Source organism: Drosophila subpulchrella, chromosome 2R (genome assembly GCF_014743375.2).
Source record: "Drosophila subpulchrella strain 33 F10 #4 breed RU33 chromosome 2R, RU_Dsub_v1.1 Primary Assembly, whole genome shotgun sequence".
In the NCBI taxonomy this organism is placed as follows: Eukaryota; Metazoa; Arthropoda; class Insecta; order Diptera; family Drosophilidae; genus Drosophila; species Drosophila subpulchrella.
In genome coordinates this window covers 10,242,000-10,261,193 of record NC_050611.1, presented here as the reverse complement: position 1 = coordinate 10,261,193, position 19,194 = coordinate 10,242,000, and the positions used below count along the sequence as shown (strand labels likewise).

The 19,194-nt window shown below is 41.8% G+C and overlaps 6 protein-coding genes across 11 annotated transcripts; 3 read left to right on the top strand and 3 right to left on the bottom strand.

The window, feature by feature from the left end:
* The first annotated feature begins 555 nt into the window (after positions 1 to 555).
* On the top strand, positions 556 to 1,147 carry LOC119551614 (cytochrome c oxidase subunit 7C, mitochondrial). Of its 2 annotated transcripts, none has more exons than XM_037861027.1 (3): positions 556 to 717; positions 828 to 974; positions 1,039 to 1,147. In XM_037861027.1, exons 1-2 carry the CDS (start codon positions 634 to 636, stop codon positions 942 to 944), a joined length of 201 nt encoding a protein of 66 aa, XP_037716955.1. In that variant the 5' UTR covers positions 556 to 633; the 3' UTR covers positions 945 to 974; positions 1,039 to 1,147. The 2 variants fall into 2 exon arrangements, with proteins under 2 accessions (XP_037716955.1, XP_037716954.1); XM_037861026.1 differs by having other exon boundaries at positions 828 to 979.
* Positions 1,148 to 1,458: 311 nt separating this feature from the next.
* Positions 1,459 to 1,967, top strand: LOC119551613 (cytochrome c oxidase subunit 7C, mitochondrial). The gene is made up of 3 exons (XM_037861023.1): positions 1,459 to 1,651; positions 1,711 to 1,838; positions 1,895 to 1,967. The coding sequence occupies exons 1-3, from the start codon at positions 1,562 to 1,564 to the stop codon at positions 1,905 to 1,907; spliced, it is 231 nt and encodes a 76-aa protein (XP_037716951.1). The 5' UTR covers positions 1,459 to 1,561; the 3' UTR covers positions 1,908 to 1,967.
* Positions 1,945 to 3,253, bottom strand: LOC119551609 (protein seele). Its single transcript, XM_037861020.1, has 3 exons — positions 2,910 to 3,253; positions 2,654 to 2,821; positions 1,945 to 2,434 (listed from the first exon to the last, which is right to left on the bottom strand). The coding sequence occupies exons 1-3, from the start codon at positions 2,992 to 2,994 to the stop codon at positions 2,118 to 2,120; spliced, it is 570 nt and encodes a 189-aa protein (XP_037716948.1). The 5' UTR covers positions 2,995 to 3,253; the 3' UTR covers positions 1,945 to 2,117.
* A 593-nt stretch (positions 3,254 to 3,846) lies between these two features.
* LOC119551608 (SPARC-related modular calcium-binding protein 2) lies at positions 3,847 to 15,943 on the top strand. 5 transcript variants are annotated; one of them, XM_037861017.1, is made up of 11 exons: positions 3,847 to 3,945; positions 8,451 to 8,737; positions 11,602 to 11,761; positions 12,318 to 12,820; positions 12,880 to 12,994; positions 13,440 to 13,718; positions 14,089 to 14,180; positions 14,239 to 14,519; positions 14,841 to 14,975; positions 15,036 to 15,175; positions 15,233 to 15,943. In XM_037861017.1, the coding sequence occupies exons 2-11, from the start codon at positions 8,663 to 8,665 to the stop codon at positions 15,292 to 15,294; spliced, it is 1,842 nt and encodes a 613-aa protein (XP_037716945.1). In that variant the 5' UTR covers positions 3,847 to 3,945; positions 8,451 to 8,662; the 3' UTR covers positions 15,295 to 15,943. The 5 variants fall into 5 exon arrangements, with proteins under 5 accessions (XP_037716945.1, XP_037716944.1, XP_037716946.1 ...); XM_037861016.1 differs by having other exon boundaries at positions 3,850 to 3,991; XM_037861018.1 differs by lacking the exon at positions 3,847 to 3,945 and having other exon boundaries at positions 8,180 to 8,737; positions 14,844 to 14,975.
* LOC119551612 (defensin) lies at positions 5,227 to 5,659 on the bottom strand. The gene has a single exon (XM_037861022.1). The coding sequence runs from the start codon at positions 5,619 to 5,621 to the stop codon at positions 5,343 to 5,345; it is 279 nt and encodes a 92-aa protein (XP_037716950.1). The 5' UTR covers positions 5,622 to 5,659; the 3' UTR covers positions 5,227 to 5,342.
* Positions 15,760 to 18,773, bottom strand: LOC119551606 (GPI ethanolamine phosphate transferase 1). Its single transcript, XM_037861012.1, has 2 exons — positions 17,929 to 18,773; positions 15,760 to 17,870 (listed from the first exon to the last, which is right to left on the bottom strand). The coding sequence occupies exons 1-2, from the start codon at positions 18,710 to 18,712 to the stop codon at positions 15,970 to 15,972; spliced, it is 2,685 nt and encodes an 894-aa protein (XP_037716940.1). The 5' UTR covers positions 18,713 to 18,773; the 3' UTR covers positions 15,760 to 15,969.
* Between the last annotated feature and the right edge of the window lie 421 nt (positions 18,774 to 19,194).

Genomic DNA, 19,194 nt, shown 5'->3' with positions numbered 1-19,194 from the left:
TATGACCAATTTAAAATAATTAAAAATTGTCTGGTGCAGTTCTTGAAGTAACATATTTTTGCCATCGTGAGGTATCATGGGCGTTCAGCAGAGCAAACCTGATCGCTAATTACTTATCCAACAGTGATCAGTCCCAATCTACGTTGATTATTTTTCTATTTATTTGTGAGTTTTGGAACTGTGGATATACAGGGTTATTCTTTCAGATCTTCGATTCTTCAGAATTTTGTAAATTTTGGAACTGTGGATATACAGGGTTATTCTTTCAGATCTTCGATTCTTCAGACTATTTTTTAGGACGCAAACTGGTGTTCTCTCGTAATATGGAATATTGCAAAATAAGATTAGGCATGCCAAATAACGACTTTACTCTTAACAAAATATATTAAACCGATAGTTTAAAGTATAAAAGTAAATATGAAAAATTTGAAATCTATATTCTGTAGTGCATTCAAACAAATATATATTTTGAAAGGACTTAAATACCGATAGGCAATGTTAACAGCACCCCCACTCGCTGTTAACGAAATGTAATCGGCAGGTGAGCTATCGACCGTCTGTCATCTCTAATTCGCGAACCAACTGCGAACTCTATTTTTCTGTAATTCTTATTGAAATAAACCAAATTGCAAAATGTTGGGCCGCAGCAGTGTGATTGCACGCAACTTCTCCCAGTCGATGGTTCGCCTCAGCGGACACGGCGGAGTTCCCGGCGAGGTGAGTACCGGAAAACAGGCGCTACCCGCGGGTTACATAATATCCGTGACCACATTAGGATTGGGTGGAAAATCAATCCTAACACCGGAAAAAAATCTATAATTTTGCAGAACCTGCCCTTCGGACTGACGAACAAGTACAGGATCACCGCCCTGTTCACCATCGGCTGTGTTTTGGGCTTCGGATCGCCCTTCCTGATCGTCAGGCACCAGCTGCTCAAGAAGTAAGGTGCTCCCCAGGCGACAGCAACAACAAATGTAAGGTTAGTTTGGTCGATTCTGAATGTGTATTCCATTTATCATATAATTATTTACTTTTCAGATGTAGCGTTATCTGGTAAAGCAGCCGGGAGGCCATTTCAGTGTGTTACAGCTTAAATTTAAGTCAAAAGTGGAAACGAAATAAAGTTACCCGTAACCGTAGAACCGAGCGATGGATGTTTTCATTTAAAGGATGGTTATATTATAAGGATCATCCGATTGGAATGACTGCGCATTAATATGTGTATCTAGACGTGATAGGACCATGGATTAGTACCCAAGTCATTTAACAATATCATATAGAAACTATCTTCCTAATCGTGTTCCTATCGGTTAGCAATGAATAATAATCTAATTCAATGTTTGTTTAAATTTTAAAACATAGTCATAGAGTACATCATTCATATGTATCATAATAACCCTGTTACTTTTCAACATACCCAAAACAACAATGGCAATAGTAGGCGATAATTCAAAGCAAGGAACTTGTCATTCAGACGTTGGAAATCAGGGAGTCACTTCTCATTCGCTAGCTATCAAAGAACTTAATATTTTTGTCTCAAAAAGCTTTTTAAAATTTAGTTATGTGGTCCTCACTTCGTAAGCCCATTAGCCAGATATGCGGGCCACTAAAGCGCCATGGACACGGATATGGAGGAGGTTGTCCCGGAGCGGTAATCTTACCAGTTTTACCCATGCTTAGCAATCTTAGAGCTTCTATAATCTTTTACAGAATTTGCCCTTTGGCTTGGATAGCCCGATGCGCTTCACATTATGCTACCTCATTGCGGGGATCGTCGGATTTGGAGCTCCGTTCCTGGTTATCCGCCACCAGATGCTGCGTAATGTCACCGATGAACCGTAAGTAGCAGCGGAGTGATCCGAAAAACATCTCATCCAACACGTTTGCTTTACAGCAAGGAGGATTAAACCGAAAATGATATTAAGCACTTACTCGTTAATAAAATATTAAAGGCATTGCACTTGGAATTTATTGTCGTATCTAATTGATAACAATTGGCTTGGTGGTTTTCTTTTACTTTAGCTAAAAATAATTTTCGTTCGAAAGATCAGTACAAGGATCAGCACTGTCGGCGATCAAGGAAATTCGTTAATTGACTAGGCTATCACTGGGACAAGCTACAGCTCCTCCTTGCCATCAAAGTCGTACTCCTCCTGGACGGGCGCCTCATCGCAGTAACTAGCCTGCTCCGAACAGATCTTGATGTCGAGATCGTTGCCGAGCTCTTCGGCCTGGAAGGCCTTTACGAAGATCTCATCGTTGTCCTCCAGCACCTCGTTGCAGAAGTGTCCCAGGCTCTTGTTAAGATCGCCGTCTTGCACAAAGTCCACCAACGAGGATTCGGGATTCATTTGGCCATTGACGATCATCTTCAGGAGTGTGAATTTACCATTGCTCTTGTAGGTTGCCTTCAGGTAATCTTCCATTTTTTCACCTAATAGAATGAGTAATTGAAAACAGGATTTAGTAGATTTCATAATAATATAATAATTTAAAAACTCGTTTAAAGGTTAGACTTAATAACTGCGTGCACGTTTAAGCTTCTGTTATATTTAATACGAACACTAGTTTAGTGAAAATACAACGTGGAATCACATATTGTTATAGAGCTTATGGGTGCATTAAATTGAGATAGATATGTAGATATACTCACAAATACCCTCCATCAGTTCGGTAAGGTACATCTCAGATTTAACGAGGCGGACCTTCTTGCTAATCGAATTTCCCTGGGCATCCAGGCGGAAGCCACTGACATCGGCCATCTTATGGGAATCCTCCTTGGCAACGGCCTCCTCCAGTTCCGTCACCACGGCCTTGCACACTATAATTAATAGAATCCCGTTTACATGGTTCCAGGGCCAACAAGTGCAAAGCCGCCTGTTGCTGATTTATAAAGGTTATTTCCTCACCGTGACACTTGACCTCGCGGGAGGTGAAGCTGTATCCTTGGGCCAGGGCCAGCAGGCCGAACAGGACTAGCGCCTTCGTCAGCATATTTTTAATTGATCGATTAAATATTATAATTGTGAAAACTAATTGCAGCCACCACGTCAGCACAAGCGCGTTCCGTTTGAAAGTGCGGCGTTGATAAAGTCGTGTGCTGTACTGTATATTTGCGATGACTTAAGAGCGACGTGGTCCTTAATGTTTTTTGGCGATAAGTGGGGAATTCTTTTAATTTATAGCCAAGAGGAGTCGGCGGGGGGTGTCGGTGGTTCAGGTCAGTTGTCAAAATAACTCTAGTAAATATTTCTGAGAAACCTTATAGGTAATATAAGCTAATATCGATAGGCCTTATCAATCGTCACATTTAGTTCTAAAATATTTTTAAGGTTACCAACTCTTGGGAATTTTAGATGAATTGGTTTTCAAAAATCCATTACATTCTAAATAATTTTTTTATGAACCTTAACTTTTATGAACAATATATATAAAATATTTGAATGTATTTATGATAAAACATTTAACGTACAAGTTCCCATAAAATTGCTCTAAAGAATATTTATCTATTCCAAAGTAATATTATTTTATACCAAAATGATCAAACATAATATTATAAAAAATAGTATCCTTTTTTAATTAGGGTTTTATTATGTATTAACAAAGATATTTATTTAAGTGAGTAAGTATGATTTTTGAAAACCTTTAAAATATCGATAGTTAAACTGCGCGCCAAATTCAAATCTCTGTCTTTCTCGCATCGCAGCAAGAAGAATGTGCAACTATACAAATTTTCGGGAGAGCTGCGCTATGTTCATCTCGTGTTTTCTCTAGCTCTTGATCGAGAACGTCTGCCATCTTGAGATTATATAGTGTGCTGATAACTGAAGAGTCAGTCCAAATGGGGAATTGCTCGCGAGTGGTTGCACTTGCCATAAAAGGGCAAAGGCAATAGAACCGCGTAAATAGCCGCCAAAACGTTCGGAAATTAAAAGAAACCCACAAGTCGGTCGCGTTCAGCGATAATTTCTACATACTCTTATTAACCATTGTAATTGGCGTTAATTAAGTGTCGTGTATCTCGCTCTCTGCGCGTGTTTCTCTTTCTTTTTCCCCAGTTTGTTTGTAATGTCGATCATTTCTAGACGTCTGTTCGTTCGGTTAATTGATAAGAACGAATTGTAGTCGCACTTTGCCATATTTATAAAGCAAATCCGTAGAAAAACGGAAGTGCAGCGAAAATTGTTGCTATACCTTTTTTTTTGCTTGGGTTCAATTTTTTGACCCTGCTAAACGAATGCGGTGATAAGAATTCATTCATTATTCTTGCTAAAGAATACTTTTGGCTCTTGGGTGAATTTAAGAGAGATTTTATTGCGGTTTTATATAGATTTTGTTTAGATTTCAGTATACTCTTAACTAATATATTCACTGGTCGTTATTTTATTATAAGCCTTTATGCAAATAAAAATCATGCACAACGGCACCTCTTTACACAGTAACCTATCAAGCCCTTTTTTGAACAGAAGGCATTACAATCAGGTTGATTACAGTTGGCCCGTTTCTGGCGAACGTTGGTGTTCACATCCTGGATGAGATTTCTCTGAATATCCTGCTGCAGAGGATCCTCCGGAATAGATTGAGCCTGCAGTGCGCAAATTGCAGCTAAAGTAACAACCAGGATAATAGTGATCTTCATCGTGTGATATCACATTTAGAACTGTTTACCTGGTTCAGCTTTCAATTGTCTTTTATAGTAAAGTTAACCGCTACCGGTTTATGATAATAAGTCTAATTGTTGTAAGACTTGGCAAAATGGCATTGTTTATTTGAAAATTATGCGGAAAACAATATATACGAATGCAGTTTCCGATTAGTGCATAACTAGACACTGACAAATTTAGTCGTTATATGACATTGTAAATCTAAACTTTAGATTCTAAAGTTTAAAAGTTCTAGCCTAAAATCTGTTATTCCTTTTTTTAGTAAACAAAAAATGCTAAACTTTTTTTTTCATTGCTTTAAGGCTCAAGCCACCAATTAGAAAAAACCAAAAATAACGATTTTGATCATCATGTTGAGTTCTTAAAGGATACTTTATGTTGTTTTAACAGCCTTTTATAACAAGTTTAATCCACTCACCTTTAACTAAAGGATATTACCTAATTTTTCTTTTTTGCATAAAGGACCCATGTCTTTTCTTTATGATCGCGTTTTACTAATAGCATAGTCGGAGCTTTTTTTTTTAGATATTTTTCTTGAATACTTTAATTTTGTAAATTGATGGATTAAATAGATCGTATATTTCTAAGATATTTACAATTTTTGTATAGTTTAATATTTTTATTTTGATAGTTTTCCGGATGTGTGTATTTCGACCAGACTATCCAATCCAATCCAAATCAGTGACGGCACACACAGACGGCCTTGTCGCTGCAGTAGCCTCCTTTGAATCCCTTGGCAATACAGTGGGCGGCACAGGCGGTATGGTTCCAGTTCCACTTGGAGAGAAGATCGCAGGTAGCCCTCTTCTGGCGACTGTGCTCCACCACCTCCTGGTGGACTTCCTCATCAACCAGAGGATTAGCCGCTGGAATCTGATCCTCATCAGGAACGGGCTGAGCCTGCACCAAACAAGCCACCAAAGCCAGGGCGATAGCAAAGAATACGAAGAACTTCATGATGGAATATCAGTGGAGATACTGTTGTGGCAGATCGTGGTTCTACTGGGTTTATATAGCGATCCGGCAGCCAGATCGATTGGCCCAGGGATCCCCATCGGTGAATTTCTTTTCCATTGTCTCTTCTGCTATGCAGGAACACACGTCTCGGGGGTTTTTAATTTTTTCAGATCACTGACAATGGGTGAAACCCTTGACTGGAGTACAGTTTTATTTGCTTTGCCTTGAGAATATTGACAGTTTTTCATATTTAACAGGAAAATATTATTGGCAAAGCGAATTGTTGCAATAAGTCATGATTTTTTACGGCCCTTAAATTTTAGGCAGTAGTATAGCGAATGACATGTATATGACAGAAAGCTAAAGCCGCAGATTCTTTAAAAATAAAACGCATTTGAATCCATAAGTAATACAATTTCAACTTTATGTCACTCCCGAATAGTTTAAATTCGCTGATCTAGGGGAATCCGTAATCGTCTCGATTTCTAGCTAACTGTTTAATTGTGTCCCACTCAAAGGGCTGCGCACACAGATACACAGTTACTCTGAGATACTCGAACACTCGGATACGCAGATACATAAACACAGGCGACAATAAATAATTTCTACCGAAAAGTCTCTTCATAAAGCCGGGCAAATAAACAAACAAGAATCACACAATGATTAGTTGGGCACTCAGCGGCAGGGGCGGGTGCACTCGTATCTGAATCCGTATCTGCGCGTACGTGTATCTATATCTGTATCTGCATCTGGTTCTGAACCCAGTTGGGCTGAGCCGACAATCCCGATCGAATCCCACGACCGAGGCTTTTTCAGTCGCTCTGCTCCTTGGTTGCCCGTTGGCCGTTGCCTGTTTACCTTTGTTATCGACCAGGTTGTCTTGTCTTGCATTTTGGCGTCATACTGTCTGCCAGTCCACTCCACTTGAGTTTTAACCCCGCCCCTTATAACCGTCTAGAGTCTTCTTCGTTTACCCGTCCTTACACGAGGAGAAAATACATATATCAGAAATTCGTAACATCAATTTTGTGTCAGACAGTGTATTTATTTTCTTTGATATAAACTTAGTTCATATAAAATATGTTTAGGACTAGGATTCAAAATATATTTTAGCTTAGTAAACTTTACTTTTTAGTTTCGAACTTTAAGCCCAAAATAATTTTTACGACATCTAAAGACAAAAGTGGTCGTAATCATAATTTTAAGCAAATGGAATATGCGTTGCTTTTGTAAGAGGCTACATCCCAAATTTCGTATTTCTAGCTCCTAAAGGTCCCAAGATATTATCATTAATATGGACATGCTACAATAATAATATCGTTAGGGATTTTTTTCCTAGTGATCTCCGAAGAAGACCACAAAACGGAGTGTGGCACAGCCGAAAACAAAGGGGCAACAGGGGCGGGTGTTCGAGGGGTTGGGGTATAAAATTGGGGGATAGGAGGGGGCAGTTATCGCCGCCGTCAGACTGTCTGGCAGGTTTCACACCGAAACGGAGACGGAGACCGGCAACTCCACTGCTCCTCGCTCCTCGCCCCTCCTCATCCCCCCCATCGAAATCCTCACCAGGCGGACTCCTTAGCCAGCGGCTCTATAAATCACAGGAGCGGGGCCCTCGACGGCTCACGTTTTACCCTGACCCCCCCTCCTCCGCCGCCCCTGCCCCTCCCCCGCTGGCTGAGCAGCTGGTGCAACTGTTGGCCGCTTTGTTTTAGATGTTTTTTGTTGCTTTTGTTGGTGAGGCAACCTCTTGAGATGCACAAAGGAAGATAAATTTCACACGCACACACAAGTGCTCTCTCTGTCTGCCGGTGTGTGAATGTGATCGTTTTTATGCTGCCACAGCAGAACGTCGCTAAGTAAAACAATTCTACTTAAGAACAGAAATCGATCTTCTCAAAATCACTTAAAATTATTATTAACTATATTCTTCGACTTTATCAATGAGCCAATGTGATCTTACAATTTCTAGGGACTTTAATTGATTGTAAATCATTTCTTATTATAACCATTTTGTTTTTTCATTAAGTGGATATTACATTTTTTTAAATAAACATCCATATTGGTAATATCATTTTCAAGTTATGCTAGTTTTAACAGATTTTAAAGCATTATGCAATAAATTTTGTTGGCTTGCATCCTTTTATGGTTACTTTTTAAATGTACGTTGAGAGAAAGATCTGAAGAATTCGCGGTTAATTTTTTTTTGTAAAAATGGAAAACCAAGTAATTTCAACTTTGAAAGTAACGTTCCTAACAGAACTAATTAAATACATTCTTATAAAATTCGAATCCTTATGCTAGTTCCAATGTAATGATATACTGATGATTAATTGAATCCCTCATTAAGAAATCATCTAAGAATTATTAGAAATGCACTGGTTTAACCTAGCTCTGCAGTTTAGTGGTTTGTCTTGGGAACGTTCCACTGTATTGGACGTCCAGTCTCCAAGAGTCGGAGTGGCAAAGATAAGATATTGGAAGCGACACGCCAGACACTCTGGCGGCGACGGGATCCCGCTCTCTCCGCCGATCTCTCTGCGTGATTCCGATTCTTCGCCCACTACCACTACCTCTCCGGGGCCTCTCTCTGGGGTTTTGGGCCACTCCACTCCAAGGCAAATGGCCAGTCTTGTGTGGGACTCGGCTACGAACGGTTGCCTTTTTGCTCAGTGTTACTCGCCCCTAGTTCCTCGCTTTTTCTTGATCGTTTTCGGGCGGTTTTCCAATCGAAACGAACCAAAAATCGCACACATAAAGAGTCATTATATAAACAGAAGATCTACAACACCTTAATGCACACGCACACACCTCTCTCACTATAAATAGCCCACGGAAATCGGTAAATAAATAAATCGGAGAGCGGCAAAGTAAAAGTTCTAGGAAGAAAATCTAATTGCGACTTTGCGAAAAAGATGGTGAACTAAACGAAAAACGTTGATTATAATGAGAGAAACGCACTTAATATAAGGAACACTCGTACTTAAAAAATCCGTGACCACAAGAACAGTTAATTGAAGAATTCAAGCTGCAAAAGTGAAATGTTGGCGAGATGTATTTTGTTTCTCACCTGGCTGGCGGTTTGCAACGCGACTGGGAAAACGGACGATCAGTTGGTAAGTTTTTTCAGAAAAAGTTCTCAACAAACCATATAAAAAATGCAATTTGTCAATCCATTGAAGTAAAATGATTATAGATCATAGATCATCCTGGATGATGATGATTATAACCAAGGAACCATAAGTACATACATCATATCATATGTGTACATATGTATATGTTATGGTTATTTTCAAACCAAAAGAGGGATCTTGAACTATATAACTTAGTAAGTTTATAAGTACAGTATGAAGTAGGATAGTCCTTGATTGAGGTATCGAACTCTAAGCTCAACTTTTAATCCCATGAAAATTATTGTGCTTGTAAGCATACCCTGCCAAACTTTCTGCCAAGACTTTCATATATACAACATGCATACATGTGTAAAAATGATCACTTCGTAAATCCTAAGAAAACACTTGAATATTCCAGGTATCAAAGGTACCAAAAGTCAGACAAAGAAGAAGCTGCGGCCGTTCTTCTTCTCCTCCTCTTTCTCCAGCTTGTACGCCGCCGCGCTGTCTGCCAAACTCCGAGAAGAGAGTCTGCCGGCTCCGTTCTCCTCGCCCTCTCCTCCTCTGATCTTCTCTTCTCCTGTCTTCAGACCCACACCTTGATTTTTGTTTTTGTTTCATCTGACCGACGGACGAACGTGTTTCTTGTTCCTGCAGAAAAAAAAAGAAAAAGAATCATAAGAGGAGGCGCAAAAAGGAGAACACAAAATGGTCACAAGTTAAAAAGCGATTTCTGTTCCAGTCTTTTGGCTCCCCTTATTCCATACCCTTTTTTAAAGGGTTATCATAATTTAATGCCAAAATATGCTGAAGAATTCGCGTTCTGTTTGCTTCATAGTGCAGTGCTCAATTTGTTATCCCCAGCCTTAGGTCAGTTTTCATGTCTTAAAGGTAAGCTAGCTAGGTTATAACATATTTCTATAGCAAATATGAAGAAGATAAGAAAACAGTCTTTGGAATGATACATGTTTCTTTAAGAGCATCCCAGCTTCGTCCTAAAAAAGCTACCAGCCCTTCTTATTTTAATTCTACTTTTTTAAGCTTATTTCTGCCAATGCCACTAAGCTGGCTGATGATGACAAAGTGTGAAGAAGTATTTAAAGTGTGGAGCTTGTTCTCCCCGTGATTCTTCTCCGCCTATCGCAGCCTTCTCTTCGCCTCCTCGTTCGGCGAGCGGCGTGAGAACTGTCAGTCAATAATTTTGTCGTTATCTTGGTAACAATCCTTGAGCTGTCTCCGTTTATAATTTGTGGCCCAGAGGGCGAAAAAAGGGCGGGGGAAACAGGGTGCCCATGGGGAGATTTTCAATCCAGGCACGTTTTCGGGATAACGCCCTATTTAGAACTTAGATGATGACAAGCGAAACAGTCATTTGCATTCCCCATTAGACATTCCCAAAAGCAGGGGTATTGCAACCCATATTTCGAGAGGGTTTTTTAATACTTATAGGATTATAACTTGAAAATGCATTTATTGGTATTTAGCTTTTCAGAACCCAAATTTGCTAATTGGCTAATGAGTTATTCATGTTCAACATTATAACCAGATGTGCCCCACACCCCAATTCTAGGTACAGCAAACCGATCTGCCGATTGCAGCAATATTCTCTGTATTTATACACTTTGTCCGATATATGTCTGTGCCCAGTCGGGAGTCGAAAATCACCTGCGCACTCCGGTTTCCAGCGCGTGCTTCGCTGATCACAAAAAGAATTCGAATTGTTTACAGACATTCTAAATTATTTGTGTATATATGTTGGGGCAACAAGATAACACTGGGACAGGTATTATTTGTGCTTCTCATAATTGTATAACATTTCTTGTCGAGCTTCTAGTGTTTAGTATCATTGGGGGGATATCATATTGATTTTTGTTGAGTGTCTACATAAAAGCATTAAATTACTAAGCTGGTTTATGAAGTTCTGATAGCCATAATACCTTCTTCTTCATTTGATATTATGTGGAATTTATAAACAGCTTTCTCTTTCTGCCCGTAATACCTAAATATATATAGGTTTATCTATGCTTTCAAAAATATTTCAAGTAATTATCTTTTATGAAATTTTAAGTTGGATCTTAAAAACAAGTGCATTTGCCAAATGATCCGAAAATGGTAATTTCGTTGGACTGTAGCTGCAAAGCTCTCATACTTTAACTACCATGAGCACCTCAATTAGTATGCTCATATCTTATCCGAAACATGTTTCAGTTATGGGACATTTAGATGGCTTGACGCATTTCACTTTTCAATAACAGCGAAAACTAATTAATGTCCGAGCGACACGACAAATAAATATCTGTGGGCTGGCCGCAGCAAATTGGCGACAAAAGGCGCTGCAATACCATATCCCAAAGTGCTGGGCCTCCCCATCTATATATGTATAATATATATACTTAGATACAGACATATAGATACAGATATCTGCGATTTACATACACGCGTATGTGCGATTTTCTGGGCTAAACAAGAATTTGCGCACTCAGCAGCAAGTTGGTCGAGAGCCATAATTTTGGTGCGGATTTCGGGGCGTTCGAGTTATGGGCCTGACAACTTTGATTTTCACATTAGCCGGTTGGCGGGCAGGGGGGCATTGGGCATCGGACAGCCCACCCCCAAAAACCCCTTTTTTGCGCCCCCCTCAAATGCGCCGCCCCTGCCAGACGTTGCCAACATTCGTATTCCAGTCAGCGGCAAAGGCCCAGACGCTTGGCGACTCGCAGACCTGGCCATAAATGCAGTAAATCATTTTACGCGTGTTTGCCAAAGGGGGAGCGGTACGAGCAGTACCCCACCCCCTCTGGAGCCACAATATAGCCGAGAGACCTGGACTGACACCTCCTCCTCCCCCTTCCGATCTTCACCTGCAGATGAAGCTCCCCGCCTGCGCGGCCAAACAGGGCGAGTGCGATGATAACGAGGGTCCCGTCTGCGGCACCGATGGCCAAACCTATCCCACCAGGTGTCATCTGCTGCGGGCGCAGTGCGGCGGTCACCAGGTGAGCCTCAAGTACAGCGGCTCCTGCAATGGTAAGTACTATTAGATCATCTTTATCTATAGACATTTTTTAAGTCAGGCGATGTATCCCTAAATAGCTTCCAAATCTTTAATAGCTCTTTAATTAACCCACTCTCAAAAAAAGAAGCTGTCACAAAACCCTTCTCTCGAACTCAAAATTGAGATAAAATTTATTCAATCTCAAAAACGTTTTCAAGACTACTCTAGTATATTTTTTAAAATCGCTTCACTTCAAAAAGGGAGCTAGTGGGCGCTTCCGTCTTGATCTCAAGAACGTTTCTACTCGAATAAGTAAGAAGACGACTTGTGAAACTGATATTGTGTTCTTAATGCTTTTGGATGCCTATAAATTCCTAATATTCAACTTATTCTTAATGATTAGACTTCTTATTCACTTTTAAGACCAAATATAATCCCTTGTTGATATATGAAGCTTTACAAACAATCGAAAAAGTTGAATGACCCTAACGAAAGGATTTTTATTTAACAAAGGATTTAATGTTAACCTTTACTCAAATATTTTCTTTAGACTAAACAATCTAATCCTTCAATCTTTTACCATTTTAGCCTGTCTGGAGGCGGTGAAGTTCGCTCGTCGTCAGCAGGAACGTGATCCGGATTACTTTGTGCCCCGGTGCCGGAAGGATGGCAACTTTGCGGCGATGCAGTGCTATGGGAACAACGGATGCTGGTGCAGCGATAGTCAAGGTAGGCCCATCGAGGATGCCACCAAGCAGATCCGGCGAAAGGGGAAACTCCGCTGCAGGGCCAATAGACGCGGTCGTCGCCGCCTGGCATCGCACCAGATTGGCTATAATCCGGACACCTCGGCCTCCAAGGGAAGTTCCGAGGCAGGATCTTCAGCCCACCGACCCTGCAGCAAATCTGATCGCTTGCTGTTCAACACTAACCTGATGCGCATGTTCCGAAACGAGGCTCAGAGCTTTTTCCGCCAGCCATCTTTGTCCGACTCCCACATCCTGGAGTGGAAGTTCTCCAAGCTGGACACGAATGGCAACAAGTTGCTCGACCGCCAGGAGGTTAGAGAGCTGAAAAAGGTCCTCAGGCGGGTGAGTAATTTGATTTCTTTGGTCCCAATGACCAATTAATCCCTTTCGATTTTTGTTAGAACGTTAAACCTCGTCGATGTGGACGCACCTTTGGGAAATACTGTGATGTTATCAAGGATTCGAATCTAAATTGGTTGGAGTGGAGCATATGTTTTACCAAGGAGTTTCATAACCGTGAGTAAATCTGAATTATATGGAATGGGAATTAAAAATGTAGCATGTTATGGACGGAACTTTGTGATAATAGTAACTTTAAAAATTAAAAAAAAAAAAATAAGGGATCATCTTATAAATTTAGGTTTAGGTTATTTTGTATAATAAATTATATTTCTTTCATATTCTATTTGAAATGTAAATATATCATTTTGCTTATAATACAATTTTGAAAGTTTTTTGTATGAATAGTTCCATTTCTCTAATAAAATGTCATTTAGGATTTAATTACATTATAGGACAGTTATTTATTACAATCTCAATCTTCATTACATTCAAAAGAGTTTATTTTAGATAGAATACTAACTTTAACCGCATGTACTTGGATTTGCCAAGCGGGAAATCATGATCCATCCATCCCAGCCTTTAAACCATCTCCTCCCATTTGTGTCTCATCTAAATCTAGGTAGTGCTGTTGTAAATCTTCTGGCAAACAGTGCGGCCACCGCCCCACCCCACTCCACCCACTATAATATCCACAACACGCACGTCAATGACCATCACCGAGGTCATACCAACACCATCGTCAGTGGAAGCAGTCCGCACACGTACTCCGAGGATGCGAGTGGCAGTGAGGAGCACGAGGACAACTACGAGGACAGCGCGACGGGCTACGGAGGCGAAGAGGACGACTCTCAAGGATCGGATCTGCCCAGCTCCCGAACCCACATCCCATCATTATATAGTACGTAGATTTGTGTGCAAGCTAACCCAATTCCAAATCGTTTTGATAACGAAAAGATTAATCGATCTTAAGAATTTTCGAACTACTTTTTGTTTGTATCCCATCATTATCCGATCCTATATTATCATTATATAGGTAGTATGTTGACTTGTGTGCCAACTAACCAATTTCCAAATCCTTATGATAATGAACCACTATCCAAAACATAATGTTCTTATCCATTTCCATTAAACTGCATGTCAGCATTTTTAAGCATGAAATAAGATCCGATTGACCCTCATATCATACAATTTTCCTTCTGTGTTCGTTATCATTCTGCATGCTTTCAAAGGGCAGAATAAAATGTATGTTAACGCGCAAATCTTTACAGTGCTCAACTCGAAGCCAGAGGCGGCCAGTCAGGACATAGAGAATGACTCCAATTGCTGGATGGATCAGTCGGTGACGCTGGAGGAGCAGGGTGTAAGCTATGCCACGTTCTCACAAAGGAAACTTTTTAAATTTTATAATTTTTCTACAGCACGGCGGAAAGAACGTGTTATTCGTGCCCCAGTGCCTGCCGGATGGTCGCTATCAGCGCATCCAGTGCTACTCCTCCACATCCACCTCGTACTGCTGGTGCGTCAACGAGGATACGGGCAAGAGCATTCCGGGCACATCGGTGAAGAACAAGCGGCCTCAGTGCGACGAGAGTGTGGTGGTGCGACCCATGAAGGGATGCACCGAACCGCGGAAGACGCAGTTCCTCAAAGACCTGAAGGCCTACCTCAACACCTCGCTCCTGCCCAGCAGTACCACCGGGTAGGTTTATTTTCTTTTAAAAAGATTATATTTAAAGCAAATTTAAAACAATGTTCTTTGGATCTATTCATATTTTTATAGACGTATCCTATTAAAGACGCTTATATAAAAACGAAAGATATAATAGGCAGCTCAACTACTATTATTTAGGAAAGGAGTTCTAATATGTGGCTCTATACACTAAAACAAATTTTTAAATAGGCTTCTTTGTTTTCTAAACGATAAATATATATCCCAAATATATTATTGTAATCTAATAAATTATTATTGATATTATTATCGATCGAAATATAATAAAATCCATATTATGGCACTTTGCAGCAGCAATTCCACCATGTGGAAGACGGATGACGAGCGGATTGCCACGCTGAGCTTTGTGTATCTGGACAAGAACAAAAACAAGTCGTGGGATCGCCGAGAGTGGAAGAACTTCCGCGATCTGGTCACCAGTGCCAGGTGAGTCGCCATTGTCTATCCATCTATATCCCTATTCCTAAATATCATCCCATCCAACAGCAACTTGCGCAGGTGTGGCAAGAAGATGCCGCGCTACTGCGATGTCAATGGGGACAAGAAGATCTCGCTGGCTGAGTGGCTCAACTGTCTGCAGGCAACCCCGCGGGAAAGTGCCACCACAGCCAAGCCGGCACAGTCAAGTGGGTTATCCTTACCGAAAATATCTAGGCTCAATACTGACCCAAGACAAATTCCAGATGAAACGGCCAGTCCAAAATTCCAGGGGGTTAATCCGGTGGAGCGATATCTGAAAGATTAATTGGGAATAGCGATTCCCTAACCGTGCTGCTGCTGCTACTACTACTCATTAGATGTCGTCGTGCCATGACACACACAAAACCACACGAAAACACATCCTACACATCCACAATAGGGTGGGTCGATTTTTTGGATTAACTCTGAAAATGTAGACATTTTTGCAGTTTTATTTTTTTTTGAAGAAATATAATTTCTAAATGGAGTTTTTGAAGATCCTTATTAAAAGAACAATACGATAAACCTTAATTTATAATTTTCGCCACTTTTTTATTTTTTAAGCATTTAAATTGTAAGATTTTTGTTTCATTTTAATTACAAAAAAATGGTACAAGAGACTTAAACGAATATGTAACACACTAAAATGTAAAAATGCAACAATACTGGAATATCTGATAATTAGTATGTCATCAACTGGATCAGTTAGGTTTTAACTGTTAAATTGTTTGTCTATAAATTATACATGTTCTTTGGTTTTAAGAAAGTTTTAATATCTAAGCCCAGAATATGTGGTCCATAAAATCGATTCACCCTTACGCTCACCTACACACAGACACATTCCTAGCATTAGATTCTATAATTTACATGTGTATGTTACTAATTCTTAATTAGTGTTGTAAATATTATCGGACATAAATGTTTAAGCTAAGCTACAAGTTTGGTCAAATCGGTTTTAAGGCTAGTGATGTTTGGCGCTAATCACATCCCAGTGTAAAAGGCGCAGTGGCAGCTTTTTGATGTCGATTTCCTTCCATGGGATAACTCGCAGCAGCTGCTTGGCGGTGTAGAAAAGCAGGAGGATCACCAGCGTGGTCACCTCCATGATGACGAAGTGGGATATGGACGTTCCGATGTCCAGCCAGGAGCCCTGGTTGCGCACCAGGAACAAGAAGTTCAGGCCCATCACATCGCAGATGAGCAGCAGGCAAATGAAGATCTGTTCCTCGTGCTGGCGCACAAACTCGCTCTGGGCATAGACAACCGACATGTTCAGGACCACCGGCACCAGTAGCTTCAACAGCACCAGACCCATGATCGCAAAGGGGGCAAAGTGGCTGAGGTAGCAACGAGCGATGTTCGGGTCAAACGAGCTGATCGAGGCTATGTTGCCGGATCCGAAAAGCGAGAAGAAAGTGTACAGCAGCAGGGTGAAGGCCAGTCGAAGCACTGATTTCTCAGCCTGGCCATTCTGCGCCTTCAGCGAGAGACCCAGTTCCAGGGCCAGCAACTGGACAAACACAGCTTCATAAGAGGTACACAGTGTTGCGTACAGGGATCCCAGATTAAAGCCAATCTGGGCGAGACGCTGCTCCAATCTTGGCTCTTTGCTCAGCACAATGGATGTGAAAGCGTATATCAGGAACATCCAGCTACACAATTTAATGGGAATCGGTGTCTTCCTTCCGATTGTGTGAAGATAAGCACACAATATGGTTTGCAGCAGGATCAGGGCATTGCAGTATTTGGTGTGATTTTTGTAGCTTAATCTCGCCCTCGTATTCCAAAGTGAGCTTATGAGGATCGTAATAACTCCAGCTGCAAGCAGGTATCCATTCTGGTAACCCACTGACAAAGGCAGCAGGGGAAAGCAGGCCAAGATCAGGACCAATGCCAGCCAGGAGAAGAACTCCCTGGACTTTGGTGGAAAGCTAGACCAACCATTGTAGCAGGCGAAGACAAAGAAACCGAGCGAGATCAGGCGGCGCTCGAAGAAGGTGAAGACCATCAGCTCCGCGCAGGCAATGATCAATATGAGCTGCCATATTGTGGTCTGCAGGGCGGGAACACTGTACGCCGATGCTGGCGAGGAAGAGAAGTTGAGGTTCCAAGGCTGCAAAGCCTTCAGCCAGACGAAGTTCGGGAGCAGCAGGTAAAAGGATATATCCAGCGGTGTTCGTTGGCTTAGCAGACAGACCACTAGCAGGATCACATAACCTCCCAGGCTTAGTCTCACCAGCTTTGTGTTCCTCTCGAGGATCAGCTCCACTTTGCTAGCCCTGTTCCTGGACAGCAGGCGATACAGGTAGAACATCCATCCCAGGAAAGTGGATGTGGTGCTCAATAAAAGCGCTCTACGGTAGTATCCATGATAATAATCGATTCCCTCAAGAGCTTGCGACATGATGACTTGGCTCTTTGCTATAGAATGTAAGTACTCTCTTTTCTTGTGCAGTTTTAGGATTTCTTCCTTGTATGTCTTGATTGCATCAGATGGGAGAACTTCGAACTCCGATAAGACCCCTGCGAAAAATCCTTTTTTGTGCTGCTTTTGCAGAGCCGCATACTGCTCCAAAAGCTGCAGAGCGTTCAAATGGGCAGATATGGCCTCGTACTCCTTGCTAACATTCATGTAGCCCACGGGCAACGTTCCAAAGTTGTTCATTGGCGGTGGGAGACCCACCAATGCAGACATCAAGGGTGTGAGCTGTGCTTGCTCCAACTCGTACATCGGCATAGCTGGACCTTCGTTGTTGGGCATAAAGGTTCGACCTCCAGGATTGGGGGCCGAGCGGGAAACTCCGGCGCCCCAGAGGATAAAAGGAGTGTCCGTTTCATGGGGGGATCCAGCGCCGTGGGCACCTATACAAAGAAACATTAGAATATAAGTTAAAGATCGAGCTATGTCTTGATTGCATACCCGAGTCAGTCATTCCATGATCAGCGGTCATCAAGTAGGCAGTTCGCTTGTCGGGAAACACCCGCTCGAACTCCTTGTAGATTTCGTAAACTCCCTTTTCCGTCTTGTCCACAGTCTGACGGAACTTTGGCGCCCCCGGCTTGTGGACATGCCCGGCGGTGTCCAGTCCCAGGAGGTGCAGAAAGAAGACCACGTTCTTGGCGTGCAGCAAGGATTCGCCCTTCCGCTGCAGCAGGAACCTAACCCGCTTGAACACCCACTCGTCCTGCTCGTAGGCATCGTAGCCCGGCGAAAAGTCCAGCTCGTGGTCGTAGAAGCGAAAGTGCATTTTCCCGCTGCCGGACAGATGGGAGAACACACTGATTACATCTTCGGCGCCCCAGGCATAGGTCTGTGAGCTACGGTTGAACACCGTGTCGAAGTCAATGGGGTTCTTCTTCCAGCCACGCAGCACGGCCGATGGATCCTCGTAGAGTCCAGCGATAAGGGTTATGTGTCCTGGCCTGGTTTCTGTGGGCACGCGGGTGCGGGAAATACCCACCAGGCCCTCGCGCAGGAAGATCTCACGCAGGTGCGGCACATAGCGGCAGTTCTCCTCGAAAAAGGAGTCGGCGCGGAATCCATCGGTCACGATCAGCACCAAGCGATTCGCCGGTGCCTCCAAGCCATAGTACAGAGGATGCTTCTGCGGACTGAGGCCCGTGATCACCGGCGAGCGGAAGTAGATCACGAATATGGAGCCCAGGAGCAGTACGTGGACCACCAGGGCGTAGGCAATCCACATCTCGGCCGGAATATTAATATTTGTATTTGTTTTCAAATGCCAATCAGCTGTCAGAGGGGGTAAATGAGTAAGTACTCGAACCAAACTGGAAAGCAGTCAGTGATGCCCGATTCTTGGAACTAGTTGATGTAAATGTAAGATGTATACTGACATGTAAAATAGCTATTTTTATGTGTCAATGTAGGTAAACTTATTTCTATCAATTAATGTAAACAATTTTTCTATTTGTTCAACTTTTGAATTTTGGTAAAATTACTGGATGCTGCTTTGGTACTTAATAAACTTAAGTTATTAGTAGACACCGGTTTATATTTGGAAACAATTATTTTTCATTAAACTATAATTATATTTAAGGTTGAAATTATATATGATTGGTCAATGATGTTTACAAAACCATTTTACATATAATCTAGCTACTTCTAGCAAGCCATTAAAATGAAGACAAATACCGCCAACAGAGCAGCACTGCTGTTCCGATAGTC

What these genes read in the sequence shown, in the direction of transcription:
- LOC119551614 (XM_037861027.1), top strand. Translation starts at nt 634, where the DNA reads ATGTTGGGCCGCAGCAGTGTGATTGCACGCAACTTCTCCCAGTCGATG. An exon ending in ACGGCGGAGTTCCCGGCGAG is followed by an intron (nt 718 to 827) that starts GTGAGTACCGGA and finishes ATAATTTTGCAG; the next exon opens with AACCTGCCCTTCGGACTGAC.
- LOC119551613 (XM_037861023.1), top strand. Translation starts at nt 1,562, where the DNA reads ATGTGGTCCTCACTTCGTAAGCCCATTAGCCAGATATGCGGGCCACTA. An exon ending in GAGGAGGTTGTCCCGGAGCG is followed by an intron (nt 1,652 to 1,710) that starts GTAATCTTACCA and finishes AATCTTTTACAG; the next exon opens with AATTTGCCCTTTGGCTTGGA.
- LOC119551609 (XM_037861020.1), bottom strand. Translation starts at nt 2,994, where the DNA reads ATGCTGACGAAGGCGCTAGTCCTGTTCGGCCTGCTGGCCCTGGCCCAA. An exon ending in CCGCGAGGTCAAGTGTCACG is followed by an intron (nt 2,822 to 2,909) that starts GTGAGGAAATAA and finishes TATTAATTATAG; the next exon opens with TGTGCAAGGCCGTGGTGACG. An exon ending in CGAACTGATGGAGGGTATTT is followed by an intron (nt 2,435 to 2,653) that starts GTGAGTATATCT and finishes TCATTCTATTAG; the next exon opens with GTGAAAAAATGGAAGATTAC.
- LOC119551612 (XM_037861022.1), bottom strand. Translation starts at nt 5,621, where the DNA reads ATGAAGTTCTTCGTATTCTTTGCTATCGCCCTGGCTTTGGTGGCTTGT.
- LOC119551608 (XM_037861017.1), top strand. Translation starts at nt 8,663, where the DNA reads ATGTTGGCGAGATGTATTTTGTTTCTCACCTGGCTGGCGGTTTGCAAC. An exon ending in CTGCCCAGCAGTACCACCGG is followed by an intron (nt 14,520 to 14,840) that starts GTAGGTTTATTT and finishes GGCACTTTGCAG; the next exon opens with CAGCAATTCCACCATGTGGA. An exon ending in GATCTGGTCACCAGTGCCAG is followed by an intron (nt 14,976 to 15,035) that starts GTGAGTCGCCAT and finishes CCCATCCAACAG; the next exon opens with CAACTTGCGCAGGTGTGGCA.
- LOC119551606 (XM_037861012.1), bottom strand. Translation starts at nt 18,712, where the DNA reads ATGTGGATTGCCTACGCCCTGGTGGTCCACGTACTGCTCCTGGGCTCC. An exon ending in TCATGGAATGACTGACTCGG is followed by an intron (nt 17,871 to 17,928) that starts GTATGCAATCAA and finishes TTCTTTGTATAG; the next exon opens with GTGCCCACGGCGCTGGATCC.